The 22,821-nt window shown below is 39.4% G+C and overlaps 1 protein-coding gene across 4 annotated transcripts in view; it reads right to left on the bottom strand.

Annotated features, from left to right (window-relative positions):
• The window catches only part of ZZZ3 (zinc finger ZZ-type containing 3), a 107,667-nt gene that overhangs the window by 30,851 nt on the left and 53,995 nt on the right, over window positions 1–22,821 (bottom strand). For all 4 annotated transcript variants that reach the window (XM_019531240.1, XM_019531242.1, XM_019531243.1 and 1 more), the window contains exon 3: window positions 15,622–17,178. In XM_019531240.1, the coding sequence (XP_019386785.1) occupies window positions 15,622–17,129 (1,508 nt within the window). In that variant the 5' untranslated portion in view covers window positions 17,130–17,178. The remainder of the gene's footprint in view (window positions 1–15,621; window positions 17,179–22,821) is intronic.

Below are 22,821 nucleotides of genomic sequence, written 5' to 3'. Positions count from 1 at the left end.
TTATTGATAAGTAGTTTCTTTTTTTTCTTTTTGGTAATTATCCACATACATATTCTCACTGTTGGGTGACTCCAAAGCAGTACCCACATATATGGAGGCGAGTCTCAAGTCCCCTTAGGCCAGGGCTGTTAAACTCCTCTGGCCACATCAGGCCAGAAATTTGGCAATGGAAGCACTATTTGTATTGACTTCAGGAGCCACAGTAGCCGCCTCTCCCCTTGCCACCAAATTTCCAATTCTGCAGGACAAATGACACGGCTCAGCCCGAGGGGTTCCCTACAGGCCCAGAAATTTGGCAGCAGAATGATCAGTGGCAGTTTTTGGCTACAATTTTTGGCCCTGTGAGGAGCCCCACAAGCCAGAAGACAGCTCTTTTGGCTGGAATAGCCTAGATATTGTCCTTTGCAAAAAGTGACTGATGGACAACTCTGCCATTTGACATCCCCCCTGCCAAAAGGCTTCCATTCTGACAAGTTTGGTGACGGTGCAGACAGATCCCTAAGAGACTGCTCGGGATATGTCACTTGCAGGAACATCACACAGGGATGCTGGGCTGGGCATATTCCACTCACTAACCACTCATAGGACTCACTGTTTTAAGACAGCAAGGGCTCTTGCAGGACAAAAAGGGACCTTGTGGTTTTGGAGTTGCAGGTGGGCAACAAACAGTTTGCATTTTTGGAGTGCATCATCAAACCATTTGTTTAGGGGTAGATTATGCCAGGAATGGCCAACCTACAGGTCACAGTACAGGGGGCAGGAAACACAGGGGCAGAAAAAACAAGGAGCAGAATGCAGAGCAGCAGATCAGACTGGGGAAGATTATTGTAATGGCACTCAGGGAGGGCACGAGGCTAATTTATGACATGCCTGCCCACTAAATTACGGGCTAAAAAGTGACACATGGCTGGGGGCTGTGCCAGTGGAACTACTGCACCAAGTAAACAGTTCCGTTGGTAAAAAGAAGCCGGCATTGGTGTTGCAGAAGCAGTAAGTGCTGAGACAATCTTTTGCAACATGTATGAACGGTACTTGTACTTTCACCAGTTCTGCTATCTTTTCATAGACCCAAAAATTCTAATGAATCAGGAGGGCCTGATACTCAGCAATTCTGAATTGGAGGCTTGTGGAGAAAATGATCCTTTGACCAAACTGGTCCAGTTTCCCAGGGTGTGGACAACATAACATCTAAAACATTTCCAGGTGCAGTAGGCTTACAATATTAAAAAAAATATAGCATTTTAGCTGCCAGACAGACATACAGTTCCCTGATACACCTCCTGGGTGGTGCACTTCAAAATCATTCAGTGGCTTCATACAGCAGCATGTTCCCCAGCCACAAGGCATGCCAGATTTGGTGAGGGGAGGAGGGAATAATGGTTATGGTGAGTATAAATGTGCTCAGTTATCTCTGGAGGAAACTTTTTTTTTTTTTTTTATCTTCTGTCCTGGCACTGGAGCTGCAAAGATGTAAAGGTTTGCAAAGTTGTGTTAGCTGGATCCATGACTGCCTCCTTATGGGTAAGGCCACCCTTGCAGATCACGGTAATGGTAATGCAAGTCTACCAAGGAGTGTGACTCACCAATTTTTCTTAAGGGACTTCTCTAGAGAATCCTTAAAAAGGTGGCACCTCTTGAAATCAATTCAATGAGTCACCCAGTACACCTGGTCAGGGTATTAATTGACTTGAGGTGGTACCTGGTACTTTTATTCTTAGTCCAGAGACTGAACAGTCATAATGCCTGAGGAAGAACATATTATGGAAGTATCTGTTGAAATCCCCATGGCCAGACTCGTATCAGTGGGTATCTCAGACAATTCTATCAAAAGATTAGAGGCAGTGGGCCAATCCATCCAAAGTAAACATCGAGTATAGTAGCACAAGGTGGAGTGATGATCTGTACACTGGAAACATTTGATCTGCACCCTGAACAAAAGGGCTTTTCCAATGCTCAAGAGGGAGTCTGTGCTGAGAAGAGCAGGGAGACCATGTCACATGACAGCACCAGGTCTGGGGACTGTGCTACTCAAATATGTTGCCAGAGGGTATGAGGACCCTAGAAGTCTGCAAAGGCTATCAGTGCCAGATACTGGCTGCCTTAGCATCATGAGGAGAAAGATACTGTCCACCCAACTGCTAGCATCATCTGAGTATAAGTGCACTCAAGGACTGCCACTGTCTTTGGTGAGAGTGCTAGACCTTTGTCCATCAGGGAAACTGAGGAGTCTTGTCTCATTGAATCCTGAGTGGGATTGGTTTCTTGGTCATTTATACCCTGATCCACAGATGTTGTGCTCAATGGCACCAATGTGTCCATCTCTAAGCCTCTCCAAGCTTCTGCAGGCATCCTTCATGACCGAGAAATTCTGAAGGCAGAAAATAGTAGTGGGTTTGGCATTCCCAGGTCTTCAGGAGCCTTATCTGGGTCAAGGGATCTCATCTCCTTCATGAAGGCACTTTGCAAATAATGTCATGACTACGTAATGAAGGACAAAGGCTTCCCCCATCTGCCTTTGGTTGGAGAGCTAGATCTCGGTGAGGAGCAGGCAAAGGTATACATTCCGACAGTGTTAGTCTAGTAGGCGTAATGATGTGAGGTGTGGTGATAAGCAGCCCTGAACTCCAGACTGGATGTAGAGCCAAAGAACTCATCTATTCTGTTCCTGCCTTAAACAGGAAGATATGGCTGTCCCTGAGGAAGAAGAATATCACATACAGCTGTCAGAAACGTGGATCAGAACATCACATGAAGGGCAAGCCAGAGGCCCAGACAAGGATATTGGTCAAAAAAATGAATGTCCCCCAACTCCTCTGAAGGAGTATAATAAAGAGACAAAGGCAATAAAGGCTAAGTCAAACAAACCAACTGATTTTCTTGATAAAGCCATAAAATTCTGGTGCTTCATGGGTTTGTCACAAAGAAAGAGAGAGATCTGCAGGAGGTAAAGATAACAAGCAATAGCTGAGAGCTGCAGGCTACCACACAGTAAAAAAGAACTTTTAAAACAGACTCCCTAGAATGGCAAAGGTGGTTAGAAAAGTAATAAATAAATATATTTAAAATAAAAGAAGAAAGAATTGGTATTGCAAGCCACTAGGACAGATAAGCAGGCAGCTCTGTCTCTAGTCAAGTGTTTAAAGGGAAAGGAGGAGTGGAATGTGCATAAGCACCACTTACCCACTTAGGAAAGAGGTACTCATAGGAACTAGAGAATATTCTATGGTTAATAATATGGAAAAGAATCTCCAATCAAAACTTATTGGTTGGTAGACCTACCTACAAGTGAGCGTATGCATGTGCACAATTAGCTAAAGGAGAAGATATTTTTAAGTAGTCAAATATAGATATATGTGTAGAAATAAAGTATGTATTCTATGTACTGGTTCTGAAATAACTGTTTGAGTACTTTTCAGGAGAGACATTATAAAAAGGAGTGATGCTGTCAGCCACATCCTGTCTCAATGCACCTTTTGGAAGGGATAGTTTTTGGTGATAAAAAAAAGAAAAACCTTTTTTTCCCACCCAATATTGTGCTATATACCTGACGGTTGCTATGTTCCATCTCTCCACTTCAGTGGTTATCTAACAATAGTTTGCATTACATTAAGAACAGTCATCAATTTTGGGATCAAGGGTTTTAAACAAATGCATAGTAATAATTTCAGTTTTATCAGATTTGAAACACTGATTATCCCATTTCCTCCTACTGTGCATCTGTATGTATGATTTTAAATAAAAGAGTAACAAGAGTTTGTCAAAAAATATAGTTATATTTACAAAATATGTTTTAAAATATGGCTTGTTTTGAAAAGTATTTTTCTGATTGTAATCCCAGAACAACCTGCTTCATTTTTTCATAACATTAAATTCAATCTCTGCTCTATTGCCATCTACCGGCTCTCAAGCAACACAAGAAGTCTCTTCTCTGTTATTTTGGCTGCTGACAGACATTTGGGGAAAAAATGTAAAACAGCGCTTGAGTTTCAGCTCGATGCACCACCATACCAAGTGCAGCGTACGCCCACAAGAGAAACCGTGTTAGTTTGACCCGGCTCAACCAGCGCCTGTATAGATCACACACTTCAGCAGGGCTTTTTGTCACTGTTATCTAACAGCTGATTGAAAGCGCCAAAAAGCCCCACTGAAGCGTGTGATATATGCAGATACTGAGGAGATGGGTCAAACTGGCATAGTTCCTCTTCTGGTAAAGTGCAATTTTGGGGTTATTTTCCCCACATCTGTCAGTGCCCTTACAGATCAATTTGAGGTGGGTTTTTTGAGTAATTCAAAAGAAATCTCATAACTGCTGGACTAAAATAAGGATTAGTGTGTTGTATATATTGTATTAGTGACCTCCAAATTCATGTAGGAAAAAAGTAACGTGAATGTTCTTAGCATTTCAAAGGTATCCTATGGCAACTAGTATGAGATTGACTACCTACAGCACTCTGTAAATCAGATCAAACTTCTCTCCAAAGCAGCTGTATGTTTTCAGCTCTGAAATAGAGAGTACCTTTGCTTCCAGGTAAGGCATGAAATCTTCGTTACATGCTATACGTGACATGGCAAATGTGGAACTGTGCCAGTTGGCCCAAAGCTAACATACATCCAATATTAATTAGTAGATTGGGGGAGAAAGTTGGGACAAGCATGAGACTGATAAGAGCACAAAATAGCACATGGAAGGAAGAAAAAAACTTTGATGGAAAGGTGGTTTCTTTAGTTTCCGTTAAAAAAACAAAGCCCGTATTTATTTTACCTCAGTGAGACTGAATTAAAAAAATTATCATATTTGGGCTTGAAAAAAAATTAGCACCTGTAGGTAGCGCCGTTTGAAACCTATACTTGCAGACAGGACAACCCACGGTTTATTGCAACTCACTGATTTCCCACTAAAACTGTCCATTTGTTTCAATGCACAATGTACTCAACTATCCTCTGAAAGGTTTTTATGATTCAAACCTACATACAGCCCACTTAAAAAGTATCAGATAATTTCCAACAGGGGGGGAGAGGAGGTGGAGAGAAAGTCATTTAACACATGGAAATGTTGTTCTATCTTAGAAGTGCTTCAAAGACTATCATGTTTTCCCCATTAGATTTTCTCAGTTTACAGATGAAGTAACTGAGATATTAGTTAAGTGACCCGACCAGGACTACATTACAGTAGCAGTTCCATGATTAGAATTAACCAATTTCTTGGTCCTATTCTTGGGCTATAATCAGTATCTACTAATATTTCAAAAGCAAAAAGACTTAAAGACTACTGAACAACTTATATTGTCACTTTACAGAACTATTTGTAAAACTGAAACACTTAAAAGACAGGAAAACATAAAACTTACCTTGTCCATACATGGAATAAAATACACGTATTATGACTAAGTATAAAGAAATGCGTACTCATTACAAAACAGCCAAAATATATCGTTTGATTTCAGTAGTAGGCTTAGCTTTCATACTTACAAAATCCACATACTTGAGAAAAGATATAAAGGGTATTACAAATGCCTACACAGACAATCTAGTAAATACACACATTTCTTCATCTTCATTAAAAGTCTTAATTCTGATCCCAAATAAATACGATTGTATCTATTTATCTCACTATTAAAAAAACTAAATAATAATCATATTACTGCTACTAAATCATTGTTGAATGAGTGAATAATATTTCCCATTTAAAACAAACCAGTCACAGAGGGGTTTCCTCCAACAAAAAGGCAGAAGCTCAAGTCACTGCAAAATGGGCTCTAGAAGCAGTTTAAATTCTCCAACTCACAAAAATTACAAGGATTGGCAACGCAGATGTTCCATTAGGGATTTCCTTTAAGTCATGTATATAGATTTTCAGTAAACAAAAAAGTAACATGGCTACACTTTTGCTCTAAGAGTAAAGACAATTTAATCTGTCAGACACTGCACTATGCCAATCTACAGATTTACAACCTAGTTAAAGTGGATGTAACTTGCAGTTGTAAACATCTTAATGGAGTCCAAAGCCTTTTGGGGAGGAACACTGGGGGGAAAGGAATAGCCAAAGAGTAGAAATAGGAACTGATGAGTAAAAACTGTCATGGTAAAGTATGTGGATTTAACTCCTGGGCTGAGTTGTTATACAAATCAGTAGCCGAGTCTTACCTTGAACAATATTATTCAAAACCAAAAGAATAAAACTGAATATAGAAAAAGAGATGAAATAATGAGCAGTTAAAAGTCAGTTGATTATTCCTATTAAAAATAAAATGAAAGATACTAGAAATGTACAAAATTAACCCCACTGCACAAAAGGGCCCTGATTCTTAGACCTACTGTAAAGCAAACTCAGGCTACTTGTGGAACTCAAGGCTACAAATTTAGCAGCTCCTGAGGGGCATAGGATCAGAGAGTACAGATTAATATCTACATCAAAACCAAATCAAATTAATAGCTGCATCAAAAGTAAGAATACCATTCTTTTTTTGTGAGCTAGGATTAATTTGTATGAGCTGTCAAGCTTAAACTGGCACATATGCTTCGTGAAAATGTTTTCACTGTAATTATTTTGTTAGAAATAAGATTATCTTTCCTGAAATGAACATTATGCATCTTTGATTTAGTTAGTTTATAAAGTACTTCTCTACCCTGCCTTTCCTGAAATGGCTATACTTGTAGAACCCCAATTATACAGTTATTTATACCCATATAGAGAGTATAGGTTCCTGCCCTCCTTGTACCTTCTGGTAAGTATCCTAGGTACGAAGGACATTTTTAAAGAGATTACTCCCAACTGCATATTTTCTGGCATCTTTTTCTGGAGCACTTAATGCATGGCACTGTTGAAAATGGCATACCAAATCAGATACTTCTTTGCTTTCCGGTTTAATGGAAAAATCTCATGTTGACCTAATAGAGATCATCATAATATTCTACTGATTTTTCCCTCTGAACAACTGCATTTCTTTTAACCTATGACATATCCTATACCTTCAAAAATATTCTTTGAATCTAATTCTGTATCACCTTCCCATTTAAATATCTTAAATGGATTATGTACTTTGAAAAGTTTATACATTTCCAAATAACTAAGTGTCAGAAGTTGTTCTCATCCTTCTCCCCCAACTCCGCATGCCCTTGAGAGAGAGGATTTTTTTTTTTTCTCTACCAGACTGCACTGGTAAATGTATATTAAGAGGGGAGGGAAGTGAGGCGTTTCATACATTTACCTGGTATTTATTAACCTAATTAATACCACTATCATAGGTTTTTTAAAAAGTATATGTATTCAACCAGGCTTCAGGCCCATACCTCCTGAAATGTAAATAAACTGATTGTTTAATATCTAGTGCGTACTGGAATATCAAAAAACCCCTAAACTCCTTTTATTTTAGTTTGACTGTATTCTTTCTAGTATCACTCCATTTTTCCTTTCTCCCCCTGCCTTCTACAACATTTTTCCTCTTCCTGTGTTGCTTGCTTCTTTCTCTTCTCTCTCCAACACTGTCTCTTAAAATTTCTTCCTCCTCTTCCTTAACTCTTCCACCTTTGTATATCACACTTCTGTTTTCTATCTTGTTAAAAAGCCTTCTTTTTCTTCTGTGCCCATGCACACATAGGGACTGCATTCCCTTGCTTAATCTAATATACAAGCATTGGCATTTTGATAGATTCCTAAGAGCCAGACAACTGAACAATCTAGTCAAAAAAAAATCAGATGAGGGAGGGACTCCCACTGTCCAGGGGCTGAAGGAAAGTGGGGAGATACAAGATTAATATATGGATATCACCTCTAGATCTTTTAAAATGAGTTCCTCACCAATATTTCTCTAATAAACTGAAGTATTCCCTCCTCTGCTTCCAAAAAACCCTTGCTCCTGGAAATAACAATAAGCATACTCCTTCCCTCTGTATCCCTCTTGTGTACAAACAGTAAGGGTTCTCTACTTCTCTGGCATTTAGTTCAGTCTCATGGCTGCAATGATTAAAGTATGTCCCCTTTTATACTGTTATTTCAGTCTTTTAAATACCAAAGGGGAGTATTTACACTCCTACAGCTTTCCTCCAGCCTCCAATTATGAAGTCTTGTCGTCTTAATGCAGAACTCCAATGTGTCTCCTTAGTACTCACTGCTTCCTAACTAGCAACAGAATTAAATGGATCTGATTCTTGCCAGCTTCACTGCTGACCATAGGACTCCCTAGTTTGACTTCTGCAAATTAACAAAAGTCCAAACAGGTGGAAAGGAATGAAGACATCTACTTGCAGTCTCAGCAAAATGTGGTGACAATGCAGTGACTTCTATTCAGTTAACAACTGAACATTATTTTTTTCCACCACAAACATTAGGGACTTATTTCCTATTAAAAGCAAGCTTCAGATCCTTAGATCTATTGTACCCACATACTATTGTACCTCCACAGTTAAAACTGGGTGATACTTTCATCTGAAACAGAGCTTAGGTCACTTCATTATCTCTCTTTGAGTAAGTACAGCCATTCTGGCAGAAAATTGGGGGGGGGGTGTTAAGTACTGTACCAGTAAATACATTAAACTGTTTGTAAATCAACATTAACGAAGATGTTAATTAACATAGTACCATTCTCTAACAAAAACAACGAGTTATCTCATACATAAACTACATTGGGTTTATTACAGTTAAACAATTCTATATTTGCTACATTTGTAGTATTTGGTTTGGGGATAAAATTTTACCGAGGTGGTCAACCCACAGCACACATGCCAGAAGTGGCATGGGCAGCCTCTGTAGATGGCATGAGGCAACAGGAAAGGGAGTGCAGGGAGGGAGCAGAAAGCAGTGAAAGGGGCTAGGAATAAGCACCCAGGGTGGGTGCAAGCTTAAGTTATGGAGCTCATGCCAAAAAGATGGGCCCCCACTGAATTATACTATACATAAAATGGTTTACTCTCATTTTGCTGATATAAACTCAAACTAAACTACCATATTTCCTCAAATATAAGATTAGATTAATTATATTCTATATACAGACAATTTATAATTTGATATAGTTTTCCAGGCACAGAATCTAATTATTGGAGGTTTATCCCCCTCCCACTGCTATAGCAAGGAAAATAAATCTGGGGACTTAGATAATTCCCTTTTCCTCTACCCCCGCAACCTATTCCCCACTCCTTACCATTAGACCCTGCTCTCCCTGAACACATGGAAGTGAGGAGCAAATCTGAAAAAAAAATTACCCTGAAATAAACATGGCTGTAGCAATTTGCATATAATACCTATAAACTTAGTTCAACCAGAATGGATGCATTTTACCTTTTTTTAAAATGCTGCAATTTTAAGCACAGGTACTCCACAAACACACTTTTAAGTAGCACCCTGGCACCTATTTATATACAAGGCAAACTATACATATTAGTCCAAAGCCAAAAGGCTCACGGTTGACAATATATAGTTCGTTGGGCTGGGCCCCAGCAGCCGACAGCATTTAAAACCATGATGCCCCCACAGCTTAGCACTGCTCAATGTGTGTGTACTCCAGAAACCCCCCACAAAGGATCCATATGTTAATCAGACCCCCACTCGTGAACTGGAACCAAGTGTTCTTGGCACGAGTCCTGGGATCCTCCAAAAATTTATATACAGATGAGGTGCAAGCCAGGTTGGTTGGCCCACCTCATGGAGGGTGAGGCCACACTAATCATATGGGAGAAGCTAAGACCGGGGGTGACAGAGGGATTCTAGGTTCCCAACACTGCTCAGTATGGGTGGTGTCATTTATAGTCAGGCTCAGTATTGGCTGCATTTAATCAACTTCCTAGTTGGTCTCCATTACTGAGCACATGCTGCTTTTCTTAGCAGTTCAAAGATGCATAATGTATTTAATGCAGTTTCCTTGTATGCAAATGTAAGATGAGGCAGTTTCTTCCCCATGCTAACTGGGGGAAGGAAGGCGTCTTGTTTTGAGTAAATATGGTAATAAATATATTAGTGAAATCTGGCTGAATTTTTAAAACCCATTATCAAGCTGAGAAGGCAAAATAACACCACAGAAAATTTCAAAAACATCTGCTATCTTACCATGAAATCATTTTAGGTATATACTTCAAATGGATTAAAAAATAGTCTGTAAATAATTGTAAGGTAAAATCTGTGCATTGTAAGTGCAATAAGGTGATGTTTTAGAGAGAATTATTTTAATCTAAAGTATTACGGGTAAACTGTTGTGACTTTTTAAGTACATGACCCAAGCCACAGGAGAATGTCACTGTAAACCTTTTGTTCATAAAATGTTATGAATTTAACAGAACTATACATAATCATGATGGCCGTAAGCAATGTAATTAAAATATCTAAACCTGTTTCTGCAAATCACTGGTCTGTCGGTGGACTGTTGCCTCTGGTGCCTCATTAGCTTCAGGTGGACTTCACACTGACAGGCCATAAACTGAAATGTAATCAAACATTTTGTTGTTTGCTTTTCTTTCTTTCAATTTCAACCCTCTATGTCCTCTGCTTGTGAAAGCTTATGCTACAGATCTTTAATTTAGCTGGTCTATGGCCCCTGAGAGACATTAAGTTAAGTACATGATGGAATTTAATCCAGGATCCCAAAAGTCATGCTTCCTGCCATGCCACCCAATTGTGAGATGGAGCATCAGATCCCACTGTGCCACACTGTCGGTGCAGGGGGAGCCCCATCCTATGCTCCCTTTGCACCAGAAAGTAACAAGCCTGGCTTCCTGCACCACCATGGCTGCAAGCCTAAATCAACTGATCAGAGTTCCCAGCTGGGGAAGCACGTAGTGCACCTCCAAACTGGAAGCCCCAATCAGGAGCTCCCAGTCTCTGGATCACACAGAAGTCTTGAAACACTCCAGTGTACTCCAGAGGCTGGCAGCACTGGCCACACATTCAATTAAAGACATGACAGGAACCAGCCACAATGTTAGTACCCATATTTTGTGTAGTAATTTGGTAGCTTATCCCTTATTTTACCACACCGTTAAATCAAATGAACGTGTGGCCAGGTCACTACTTAACCGGTTAATCACGTCTTAAACATAACTTCTGTTAGAGGCATACAAATTGCAAATCTACCCTGCCTTCTGCCAGGCGTTCACAACTATCCAGGCTTCTGTGGAGCTCAGTGGAATGCTGTACAAGCCTGAGTGGGCCCTACAAATGTAACCTTAGATTACAGGACCTAGGCCAAAGTTGTATAGCCATATGTAATAAAAAAAATCAACTCATTCAAATTTTGGTCTTGAGCCCTTTGATATTGTAAAAGAAAAACCTGAACAAACTTTCTCCCCTCCCACAACAAAAAGAGTTTTACATAAAGTAGAAGGACACAAACAGGAGATCTGAAGTGAAGAGAAAGATGACAAAAAGACAGAGAATAAAGGAAAAATGAGAAACGCACTAGAAACAAAGTCTCACAAAGATAATAAAAAATGGAAAGCAAAAATGGAAAGAATGGAAAATGATGGTAAGTAAAACCTATACTAATGCACTATATTAGGAATTGAGAGGACAAAACCAAAAACTAAATAAATGGATGAGAAAATGCAGCAAACTTTTAAAAAACAGCTTAAGTTCCTGTAAAATTTAAAAGCCTCTCTATTGGAAATGAGAGAAAAACTTTATATACCAAGTAGATTTTTTGAAAGTGGAACATGTGAAACAGAACTTATACAAAGGAGAAAAAAAATCTGAATACATAAATGAAACACTAATATTAACCTCTACATCAGCCTGTTACTGTTTATTTGCATGTCTGTGCTGCTGTACAATTTGTTTACAGTATCATGGATTACTCTTGGGGAAGGGCCATCATTTATTATAAGTCCTTACAGCACTTACGAGCTTACCCTGCTGGAGACCTAGAGACATTACCTCTGTAAACATTTAATCATATTCCACAGTCATCCTACTTTTGTAGTATTTAGCTTCCCTCTAGTGTTTTCCAACCTCTTTAACAAACATTCACGCCCAGATTTTGTTTTAATCTGACAGTATTCATAAACAGAAAGAACACAATACAAATGTCACTGCCATGCTTTCCTGGAAAATAAGACTTAAGGGTATTTGTTGGACATATGAACACACTTCAATATATATTTTGGTATTTTGATCTAAGACTGTTGTTAAAATTTGATAACTGAATTCTGAGGTACGTAGCCAGTAAGAAAAAAAGATAATCAATAGGGCAAAGATAATCCCAGATAATATCAAACAGAAGAATAAGGTCCGCCCGTCCCCTCAAAAAGGTGCAACTTGGGTTTATGTTCTAATTTGCAGCAAGAATATTCAAGAAAAACTAGGAATACTAAGATTAGATTGTACTAATGATGAGGCATTCCAGGGTACAAATGGCTATCAAAAAAATAAAACAAATTCTTTAATGAACCAAGAAGTGATATTAAGGATTAGCTCTGGAGAAAACTACTTCAAATCTGTCAAGATGGTATAATAGCTGCCTGGAGTGGTTTGTAAGAAGGAATTAAAGGTAAATAAGTGGAAAAGGAAGCAGTTATCTATAAAGAAGGGTCTAATTCAGGAAGCACTGAAGGGTTGAGAGACATTATATCTTATGCTTTTATAGAGTGCAAAACAGAAGACCAGCCTGTTACATAAAGCCAAACGTATCAGACGCAAAACTAAAAGCCTGCTATAGTGAATGCCAACTATAATGGAAACCCTGGAATTCTTTACATATGACTAAGCAGAACATGTAGTTAATGCATTTTAAAAGAAGTCTTACTTTCTAAAATTCATTTATTTTATAGAATTGACATTCACTGTTCAAGAATTCCAATTTACAAAACAGATAACTTTTCAAACTTGAAACCATGTGAATATGAAAAAATGCAATTCAAAACATCCGATTTGCCTTTGAACGACTGACTTTACAAAAAGTTAGCATAATTGCATCCTTGAACAGCAAAATGGATACGAAGCTCTTAAAAAGGGTGATATCATGGGATACGATTGGAGGACAGACTTTGCTTCTTGAAAATATAAGTTAACCACCAACATTTTTCAAACTATAATAATCAACATTATACATAGGAAGGAAAATAAAATTTAAACAACAGTATTTTGGTATTGTTCTGTAATGCTTTCTATAAAGTGGACCCCATCTTTTCTTACTATGGGAACTGATAAGGTGCTGCAGAAATAGTCGGCATGTCTACACGCACCACTATGGTGCCACTGTTACTGCCCCATCATTCAGTACTTCTTTTTGGAAGTATTAAAAGATGGCGTAGTAACAGTTAGTACTGCACTGTGCAGAGTTACTTTTAGGCACTACGTTGCTGTAGCGACATGCTATAATGGGGGAGCGTGTCACTACGACAATGTAGCTGCAGCATCATGAGTTTTGTATGCAGATGCTACAGGAGGCCAAGCTGCTGCAGCAGCATGTTGCTACGACAATGTAGCATCCTGTGTAGACGTGCCCAGTACCGGGGGGGGGGGGGAGACACGACACACAAAGTCCGGCCCATAGGCCAGATCTGGCCAGCAGCGGACTCCATTTCCCAGCAGCCCCCGCCCATATGGCTGGGGCTGATCTCCATGGCAGCTCCAGCCACAGCTGCACTGTGATAGCGCAAGGCTGTAGTTGCCATGGAGACTGGCTACAGCTGCGCTAGCAGGGCATGCAGCAGGGAAGGGTAGGGGGCTATTCCATTTGTCACCACTGCAAGGAGCCGGGGTAGAGCCATGATGTGCTGCCTGTACCACTGCCCAGAGCATGCAGGCTGCAGACTGTGGCTCTGCCCTGGCCCTGGACCAAACTGCCTCTGCCGCAAGATTTCAGTGGCTCTGGAGCAGCCCCCCACCCTACCGCGCTGTCCTGCCAGCACAGTTGGGGCTAGTCTCAATGGCAACCACAGGGCCTTGTGCTATCACAGCTATCATGTTATTCAGCTGCTGGCTGGATCTCCCATTTTGCCCATCCCTGTGTTAAAGAGTCTGGATCTAGATTGTTACTTCTTATAACCACAAAATATAAGAAGCTTATATCTAGTTTCAAATGTTCCTGACCAGCCTCACTAGCAGGTAACCAAGTTGAACAATTCAAAGAGCAACTGCTTATATATAATATTTAGCATTTGTCTGTATTTTCAGTTGCCCTCAAACTACCCTCTGCAGGAACCTACTATTTGTTTTCATTTGTGCATTCTACCAGGGCTATTCAAGTCATTGTTATTCAGTGTTTACTTCCAAAGTATAGTTTTTTACTACCATAATGTGGATTTGGGAAATGCTTATTCTGAAGCAGCAAAAGCCCAAGGATAAATCTGAAAATCTGGTCCATTTTTATCCTTCTACCCCGATAAACCAAAGTTGAGAACCACTGTCCTTGTATTAACATCATTAGAATTAAAATAGAGCTCCGTATTTAACTAAAAAGGAAATTAAATAAAAATGGAAGCGATGAAGCTTTTGTTTATAGTTCAGGTCATATCATTTGTATACTTGTTTTCATGGACTATATAATATCCTTCAAAATAAAAGTGTGTGTGTACATACACACACACACAAAAACTTAGATTGAGAAAGTGCTGTACCATAATGTCAATAATCACTGTTATACAATGATAATTTGTGCAAACCATAATCTAGTTGGCAGCTTTCTCTAATCAAAACAATTTATTTATATCCAACACTGAAGAGAAATTCATTATAACAAAAATGCAACTCCAATAATCATAATACAGACAAATTTCTGCAGGATTAGAGACAATCAGCTGTGCCTTGTGCCTCATAGCGCCCCAGGGCAGCGATTATCTATGGAAACCACGGCTTCTGTCAAATCTTATTGCAAGCAATAACTATGTTTATCTTCACTTAATATTTGGCATTTTGGTTCTCAGAGAGAAATTTAGACATCCAACTAAATAGCGAGAACATACACAAAAGTCTAAGTAAATTTAACAAAAATTCTCAAATTAGTTGTGGTATAAAACTGTGGTCTATCACTCTTGGACTAATTCTCTCCATTCAACTTCTATTTCATAAAAATAAGTGACTTTCCTTTACAAGGAGTGTTGTCACATTTATCTGTGGCTTGACTATTCTGAGAATACAGATGACCACACCAAAGAAAATCTTTACATTGTTGCACTGAATTTAACACCAAGCCTGAAGCTAATTAGCATGAGAATGATATAGCTAAATCCCTTAGACAATAATTGGGAAATGGATGCTGCAACAACTAGTAGAGTAGTATAATAAGATCATAATTTAATAAAACTGTAGGCACTGCATCTACTAGATAAGCTGGATAAATAAATGTGCCAATTCCAATTGAACATAATCCTTTAATTTAGTCTCTGCTAGTTCTCTAGAGAAAAAAAAAAGTAAGTTTCAAAACAATTTCTTGCTAGAAAACTCACCCTGTTAGACTGTATAAACCATACTGCAGTACCACACTGGATATTAATAGATTAAAGTTTTAAATATTTTGCCGGGGAAAGGCAGAGGGAACAAGGACTGAAGAGTGAAGTATTTCTGAAAGTTATTAAGAAAGGAACGATTAAATAATCTGAATACTTATTGTGATATAACTCTAAAATATATAGATTTTTAACTGTATTTTTTTGGTAAGAAACAAGAGCAGAATTCATGGTTACCATAGTTACACATACTCTTTGTTGTGTTTCAATGCCACATGATCTGATTCAAAGTAATACACGTCAGGCTCTTCCTCATCATCTTCTGCAGTGTGCAGGTTGGCACTCTCTTTGGCAGATGATATATATCCAGGAACGAGCCTAACTTCAGAAGGTGGCTTATTTAGTCCTTCACTCCCAAAACCTCCAGAGTCACCACCTCTGTCTTTTTCACTCTGTTTAATTTCATCAGAGTTTGTGGGAGATCCATTGATATTATTAATACTTGCAGGTACATTCTTTTCAGTGGGACTAAGATTATTTTCCTCCACCTGCCCATTTTCTCTACAAGGAGAGTTATTTTTAGTGGGGCTACAACGGGGAGCAGCCCTTCGTGGTGAAGTTCTCAATGTGTATCTGTGTTCTTGAAGTTCTGACACTGATGTCATTTGAGCTGAAACACAGTCCAGCATTGAAGATGGTGGTTCAGGTTCACCTGAGATTGATGTACTATCATGTTCAGCATTCAGGCTGCTACTGGTGTTTTCAGCACATTGTTCCTTTGAGGCACTGCTATCTCCCACCACATCTACTTCCTCCTCAGAATCCCTTAATAAAGATGACTGGATTTCAGAAAAGGACCCTGTAACTGGTTCATCTGCCTGATTTGCATGTTCCTCAGGCAAGCAGTCATTTATTATTTTATGGTCCTCTAACTTTACCTGTTCTTGAGAATTTGTGCAAGGCACATAATGGTCTACAACACTGTCCTCCTTGCTGCTATTAAGCAACAATGAACAATGGGCAAATGAGTTCCCATTTGCTGCTACTGTTTTTTCCTTAGACGTACAGGAACTAGCATTGTTCTGTTTAGTGCTCCCATCAGACTGACAGTCATCACAGTTTAGAGTACCTGAGTCTCTCTCATCAACTCCATTAACAGCCTGATAGCCCACAATCTCTTCAACTATTGCAGAATTATTAAACCCTTCCGTACAGACATTCACCTTTTTAACTTCCCTTTTGTCACAATCATCCAATAGAAGACATCGACAAGCTCGTTTACTCCCTTGAGAGACTGCATCATTGTCCGATATGGAGCTCTTACGCTCCAATGATTCCTTATCTGTTTTAGTAGACAAGTCTTCTTCTGAACTGTTTGGTGCCTCTGAACGTAAGCAACGTTTTATTTTTTTTAAAACTGGTGATACAGGTTCTGTCTGCCTTTTCTCGCAATTTTCCACAGTTTGTTTTTCAACATTATCCTTCTCTGAAGTCGACAGTCCTCTCTTCCTAGGACTCACCCACAATTCCCGAGCACTTGGCTGTTTCAAGTCAGTAGTTCTTCCACCATTATTTCCCTTCTGAGTTTGCACAGGATCTGGTCTCTTCTTTGGTGATCTTGATCGTACTTGAGGATGGGGAGAAACTTCCTCTGGATGAGCAATACTACGGTTTCTTAAGGTGCGACCACAAAAGTTTTCATCCAAACCATTTAAACCCACTGTTGATCTTGTAACACGAGTAGATCGAGAAGCAGCCATACTATGGCAAGTCCCTAAAGTATGTTCATCATGATCCACATTGGGAAACCTTCAAAAAAATGTAAACAAAACAATGAGAAAAAAGTAACATTCAAAAACATTTGCACCCAAATAATTATGCTATCATTTTGGAGGATATATCATATACTATAACTAAGGTATATGTATTTAAGAACTACATGAACGTTTCTTCTCTCGGTATCAACAAATAAGTAGGAAAAATGTATATCTATACCACAAAAGGATAGGTTACTTACTATTTCTGTTTATTCTGCCTTTAGTGCAGGTATCTGAGCATCACTGAAACTTGAATATCATAACCTAAACACTCCAGTTCTAAAATGCACTATTTTTGCCATGGTACACACAACATATAAAATCATGATTATTGAACCTTTATTATTAACTGAAAAATATCAAATCTTAACTTTGAGGTTCCACAGTCTCCTTTAACAACATAAAAGACTGCATGTTAAGATGAAAAAATATTAAAACAGATCTTACTGAACCTGTAGTTTGAATGCATCAAAACAAGTCCCTGAAGAATAATATTTTTCATCTGTATTTCTAATTTTAGATATTACACTTGTCAAATAATAACTACTATTAATGGTACAAATACGCCTTAGTTAAAATCTTAGATTCACATTTTATTTTAACCTATTTCTATCGTGATGGACTGTATCGTTTCCTACCACAAACTTTAGAAAAATTAAAACTTAGATGCAGAGTTCAAACCCCTATTGTTTGTTTCTCCCAAACACTAGTTTTGTCTGACTCATCAATAATATTTTATTCTGTGGAAACTGGATCCCAGATTTATTCTTCTTGCATTCTTCATTCTTTAAAAATCAAGCATGCAACACTGTACATCATCATTGGGCTCTCTCCAAAATATTGAGGATGATGATTAAAAAAGAATTTTTAAACTGCATATTTTTTCTATTCTACTTGTAAGAATTCTTGCACATTGCTTTAAGAGGCTTGTTTGTTTGTTTTGTTTTAAAAAGTAGTAACAGCAGCAGTCGTCAAACTATAGTATTATTAATAAGTCAGGAATTAAAAAATGGAAGGGAAATTATTTCAGCAAATTTCTTCATCACCAGGGAAAATTATAGCGTCATTCCTCAGAAAGTTAATATTTATGCATAAAGTAGGTCAAGTTCCTTATCAGGAAACACTGGAGTGCACACATTCAGAACAAGCCAAGCAAGACCAATATTCTTCAGGAATATAATGCTGCCTGACACTTAATGAGAACAACTTACCATATACTGCGTGCTTAAATGTGCTTAAGCCTAAAAACTGCTAGTTATACTAAGTGCAAGATTACACAGGCAATATTTTAGATTTTTTTTAAATAAAAAAATAAACATCAAACAAATGAAAAACACATTGTTACTTAGTAGGGTCAGTAAAAAGCAAGGAAAGAGTCTGAAAGGCACTATTTGCAAGCATGAGACCCAGGCTAGCAGATTCTGAATGTTCATCTATAACTGGAAAGTGATTACTGACCTTCTTAATGGTTGTAAATCAAGTAGTCTTAACTGCTGGGCAATATTAGGTTAACACTGCTAGACATCCGAGCAATTTTTAGGAATTTTACAGAAAATAAAACACCTGGCAATCTAATTTCTCTAAACAGATACATGTACCAATAGCTACTTGGCCATAAGCCAAGGCCTCCTGCACATGCACCCTAAACTATGTGGTGTGATTTTTTTTAAGTTATGATCCATTGCAACAAGCAACTATTAAGAAATGTTAATGGATTATAAAGATATCTGCGCAAGTTCACAACCCTTAGTTTGGGAGAGAGGATGATAGGCAGTGGGTCTTGTAAGGGGCAGGACAGGCTTGCAGGGGATAGCAACAGTTTCCACAGTGTTAAACCAGTGATTCTCAACCCAAGTGCCACAACATACCGCTCAATACCAGAGCTATTAAATGAACAAGCACATACACGACTCATAAAATAAACTCAGAAATGTCACGTAAGTATCTATAATTTCTGAACATGCTGCTATGGTCTTTCTGAGTTCTTTACACAGAAGAATTGCTCTACTATTTTTCCATAGCTAAAAGCTATCACTTCCAAGGGGTGCCTCGAGCCAGAGGAGGTTGCAAAACGTGGTTCTCAATGCTCCCTCACACATAACACCTTTGCCACCTCTGAACCTCATGTTTCTGTGCTCCCCAAATCTTCAGCTGGCTACACAATTTATTTGGAACTCCTAAAGGCAAACAATCAAAATGAAAAGATGGAAATTTCAGAGCAAAAAAATAGTTTGTCATAATCTATACAATAAACAAACAGGTTTAAGTAACAGCTTAGCAAAAAGCTAAAGTCTGTGGCACATAGAAGGGTACTTAATTATGTCTGATATAGTGCCCTGGCTGTAGCAAAAGAAATCCAAACTTAAACACATATAAGCAGTCATTTAGTACCAAATCAATAACACAATGCAAGTCAAAAGTGGAAGCCTGTCATTTCTTCTCTCAACTTTATTGTCTTTTTTTTCTGACAAAGTCTTATATGTAAGCTTGAAAATACCATTTCCAACTGTAGGAATCCTAAATGCAACAGAAAAGATGTGATCCAGTTGAACACATAAAAGAAAAAAGGTTTTTGACTCCTAAAAAATATTAATGTAGTAGGAGCCACTGAAAGTGAAAAGTTGATTTGTAATTCCTCAAGAGTTTTGTTTCTTCTGCAAATATTAAAGAACCATAGCTACCACAATTTTGATTTGGCTAAAACTGAATAGAACTTCCTAATGCAAGTATTAGCAATATATACCGTATTTCACAGTGTATAAGTCGCGTTTTGAAGCCCAATTTTTAACTCTTAAAAATGTTAAAGTTCTTTTAACAGTGCTTTTTCAGAAACTTCTTTGAATCTTCGTCTTCCCTAGGAACAGCACCGGGCTCGGTGCTCGGCTGACACACCCCCATCCCCTATGAGCAGTGCTGCCTGGGACATTCCAGCCCAGTGCAGAGCCCAGCACCGCTAGCAGCAGACAGGGTGCTCAGGCTTGGTGCTCAGCTAGTGTGGCCCAAGAAGCACCACTCGCAGGGGATGGGGCCATGCCAGCGGAGCCTGTCTCCTGTGACTGGCACTGCAGCATGTGTCCACCCCCCAGGTGCCCGGCCCACAGTGAGGTTGCACAGGGGCTGGTATAAATTGGCCCCATATTTCTGATCGAAAAAGTTAGGTAGACTTATACACTGGATCTACTAAATTCCTGACTTTTTGGGTCAGAAAAATGGGGTCGAGTTGTACACCATGTCAACCTATACACTATGAAATATGGAACTACAGCAACACTGCTGAACTTAGTAAACATCAGCTTGCCCATTAACACATAACAAGTTCATTGCTTTACACCCTTCCTCATCTCTCTCTCTCTCAGGTACAAGACCCACCCCCGTACTGTTTCCTGTAGTCACCTCTTGGTTGTGTTTAGCAAAAGGGTTTTTTTTCTGATTCTAAGAGTTAGCTGATACTCATTGCAAGCAGATGAAAAATAAAGCAGACACAATAAAGCGGAAATGAGATAAAGTCAAGCCATGAAAGTAAGGCAGGTGAACCAATGGGTCCAAAGACAGAATGGCTGAAAAAACTTTTTCAAGTAAGCTGGGGGAATGTCTATAAAGACTGCTAAATAGCTTTACTGCCCTGTTGTGAGTGAATCTAAGCAAGGCTGTGGTGCACGAAATCACATAGCCGCAGTAAATCCTGAGAGAAGATGGGAACTACATAGCAACGTTAGCCAATTTCCAAATGCGTATAATATATATAGCACCAAAAGTATGTACTGCCGTTTGTACAGAAAGAAGACAAAGTATCTGTACCACAAGGCTTACAATCTAAAGTCACTGATAATTAAGTTCCACTTAAGTAAAACTACAAAGCAAAGATATGCAAAGGAGGACTGCTTGGACTCAATGACTACCTAGAGGCAGGATACAGACAAAAAACAGATGCCACTTGGGTATCCAACTGTGCAAGAACAAAATGCCACCAATAATGGATTAAGGCACCCTGATTAGCACCTGTCTCCTCTTGCTTCACAGCAACTTAATTGTGTACGTATAACCACAACTCAAAACAATGCTCAAAAGGAAAAGCAGTTACTATGTGCTACAAATAAACTCCCCCAAAACTGAGTCATATTCCTGACCCACACTAATGCTATTGCTCCAAGTTGTTCCTGCCTCCTCAGCTCAGTGTCTGAACCAGCATGTAGCTTTTATTACTGATGGTCTTGATAAAATCTTTCAGCCTCGCTACCTCACAGTTCGTCCTATTAAAAAGAAAAATGCAGGAGTAGGTGGCAAGAAACTTACTGAAGTCTCTACAAGGAAAACAAAGATTGATAACAGACACAGAAAAATAAGGCAAAATAGAGAGCAGAACAATTAAGGAACTGGTAGGTGGCAGGAAAAGGAGTTACAGTAATCCAACACAACACCCTCCATAGACACACACATTGAGACAGTAGCATAACTAAGGTGACCAGGGCAGCAGTGGAGATAAGAGCTGTCACTGCTGCCAGCTGGCCATGCTGCCCCCACTGGCAACCCGGAGCCACTCTGTACCACTGCTGCCACTATAACTCTTCATATACCCGCTGTATCTTCTTTTTACACAGAAGCTCAACACCTTGTAGAGGAGGTAATGTGCCTATATAACTCAAACTCATGCTCCATGGTAAAGAAAAGATAAAAGCTCCAATGAAATTTATTTCCTTTAACAAAGCAAAATAATCCAATTATATCCAAAATAAGCAACCGGGGGGGGGGGGGGGGATGCATTTAGAAGCAGCATAGTTACTTCAGATTGGTAAGTGCTTTCTTCTTCTAGTATTGCATCTGGGACTCTACTCTGACTAATAAAGGAGGATCTTCACTTGAACAATGACAAGGCGGCCTTATATATCTCAACGACAGGCAGCTAAGCCAGCCTTAGGTCTGTTTGGACTCAATTTCTGTTAAATTCATCTCATGCGAATATGTACTGTCTGATCTACTTAGATAAAATATGGGTAAAAGTTGACTAACTTTCAATATAATACTTGCTTGCTGCAATAAAAAATATCTAGCTAACTTATAAAATAACTGCTTCTTAAAATGAACCAAACTAAGTGTCCTGTTTGCAGCAAAATAACAGGGGTGCACCAATGAAGAATTTCTGGGCCGATACCAATAGCCGATGATTAACGAGCCATATTGGCCAATAACAATCTGATTGCCAATATACAGCACAGCAGATTGGGGAGCAGTACCTGGGTGGTAAGTCTGTTGAGGGGGGAAAGGGAGGAAGGAGGGGACGATCAAGTCCCCTGCGGTGAGGGAGGGAGTGGGGCTGGGTGTGGGACAGAACTGTGAGTGGCTTGTCCAGGGGGCAGCTCGTGCTGCTGCACACACAACTGGATGAGCCATGGGAGGGCACATGCCCCCTGGATCTGTGTGTGGGGGGCTGCCACTACAGGCTGATGGCAGTGCCAGGTTCTTCCCGGCAGCGGGGTGGGCTCAGGTTGCGCTTGGGGTGGCAGTGGCAGTGCTGGGAAGGGGAAGTACTACCCCATAGCACCCCTACCACCCTTCCTGTGTGCAGCCCCAGCCCAGCCCCCATACCAGGAAGAGCTCGGTGTCACCCCAGGCCCATAGCATGCAGCACGAGCAGCGC

This window comes from Crocodylus porosus, unplaced genomic scaffold, assembly GCF_001723895.1.
Source record: "Crocodylus porosus isolate Cpor-Errol unplaced genomic scaffold, CroPor_comp1, whole genome shotgun sequence".
Lineage (NCBI taxonomy): Eukaryota > Metazoa > Chordata > Crocodylia > Crocodylidae > Crocodylus > Crocodylus porosus.
Note: the sequence above shows the minus strand (reverse complement) of the source record. Positions and strands in the feature narration are given on the sequence as shown.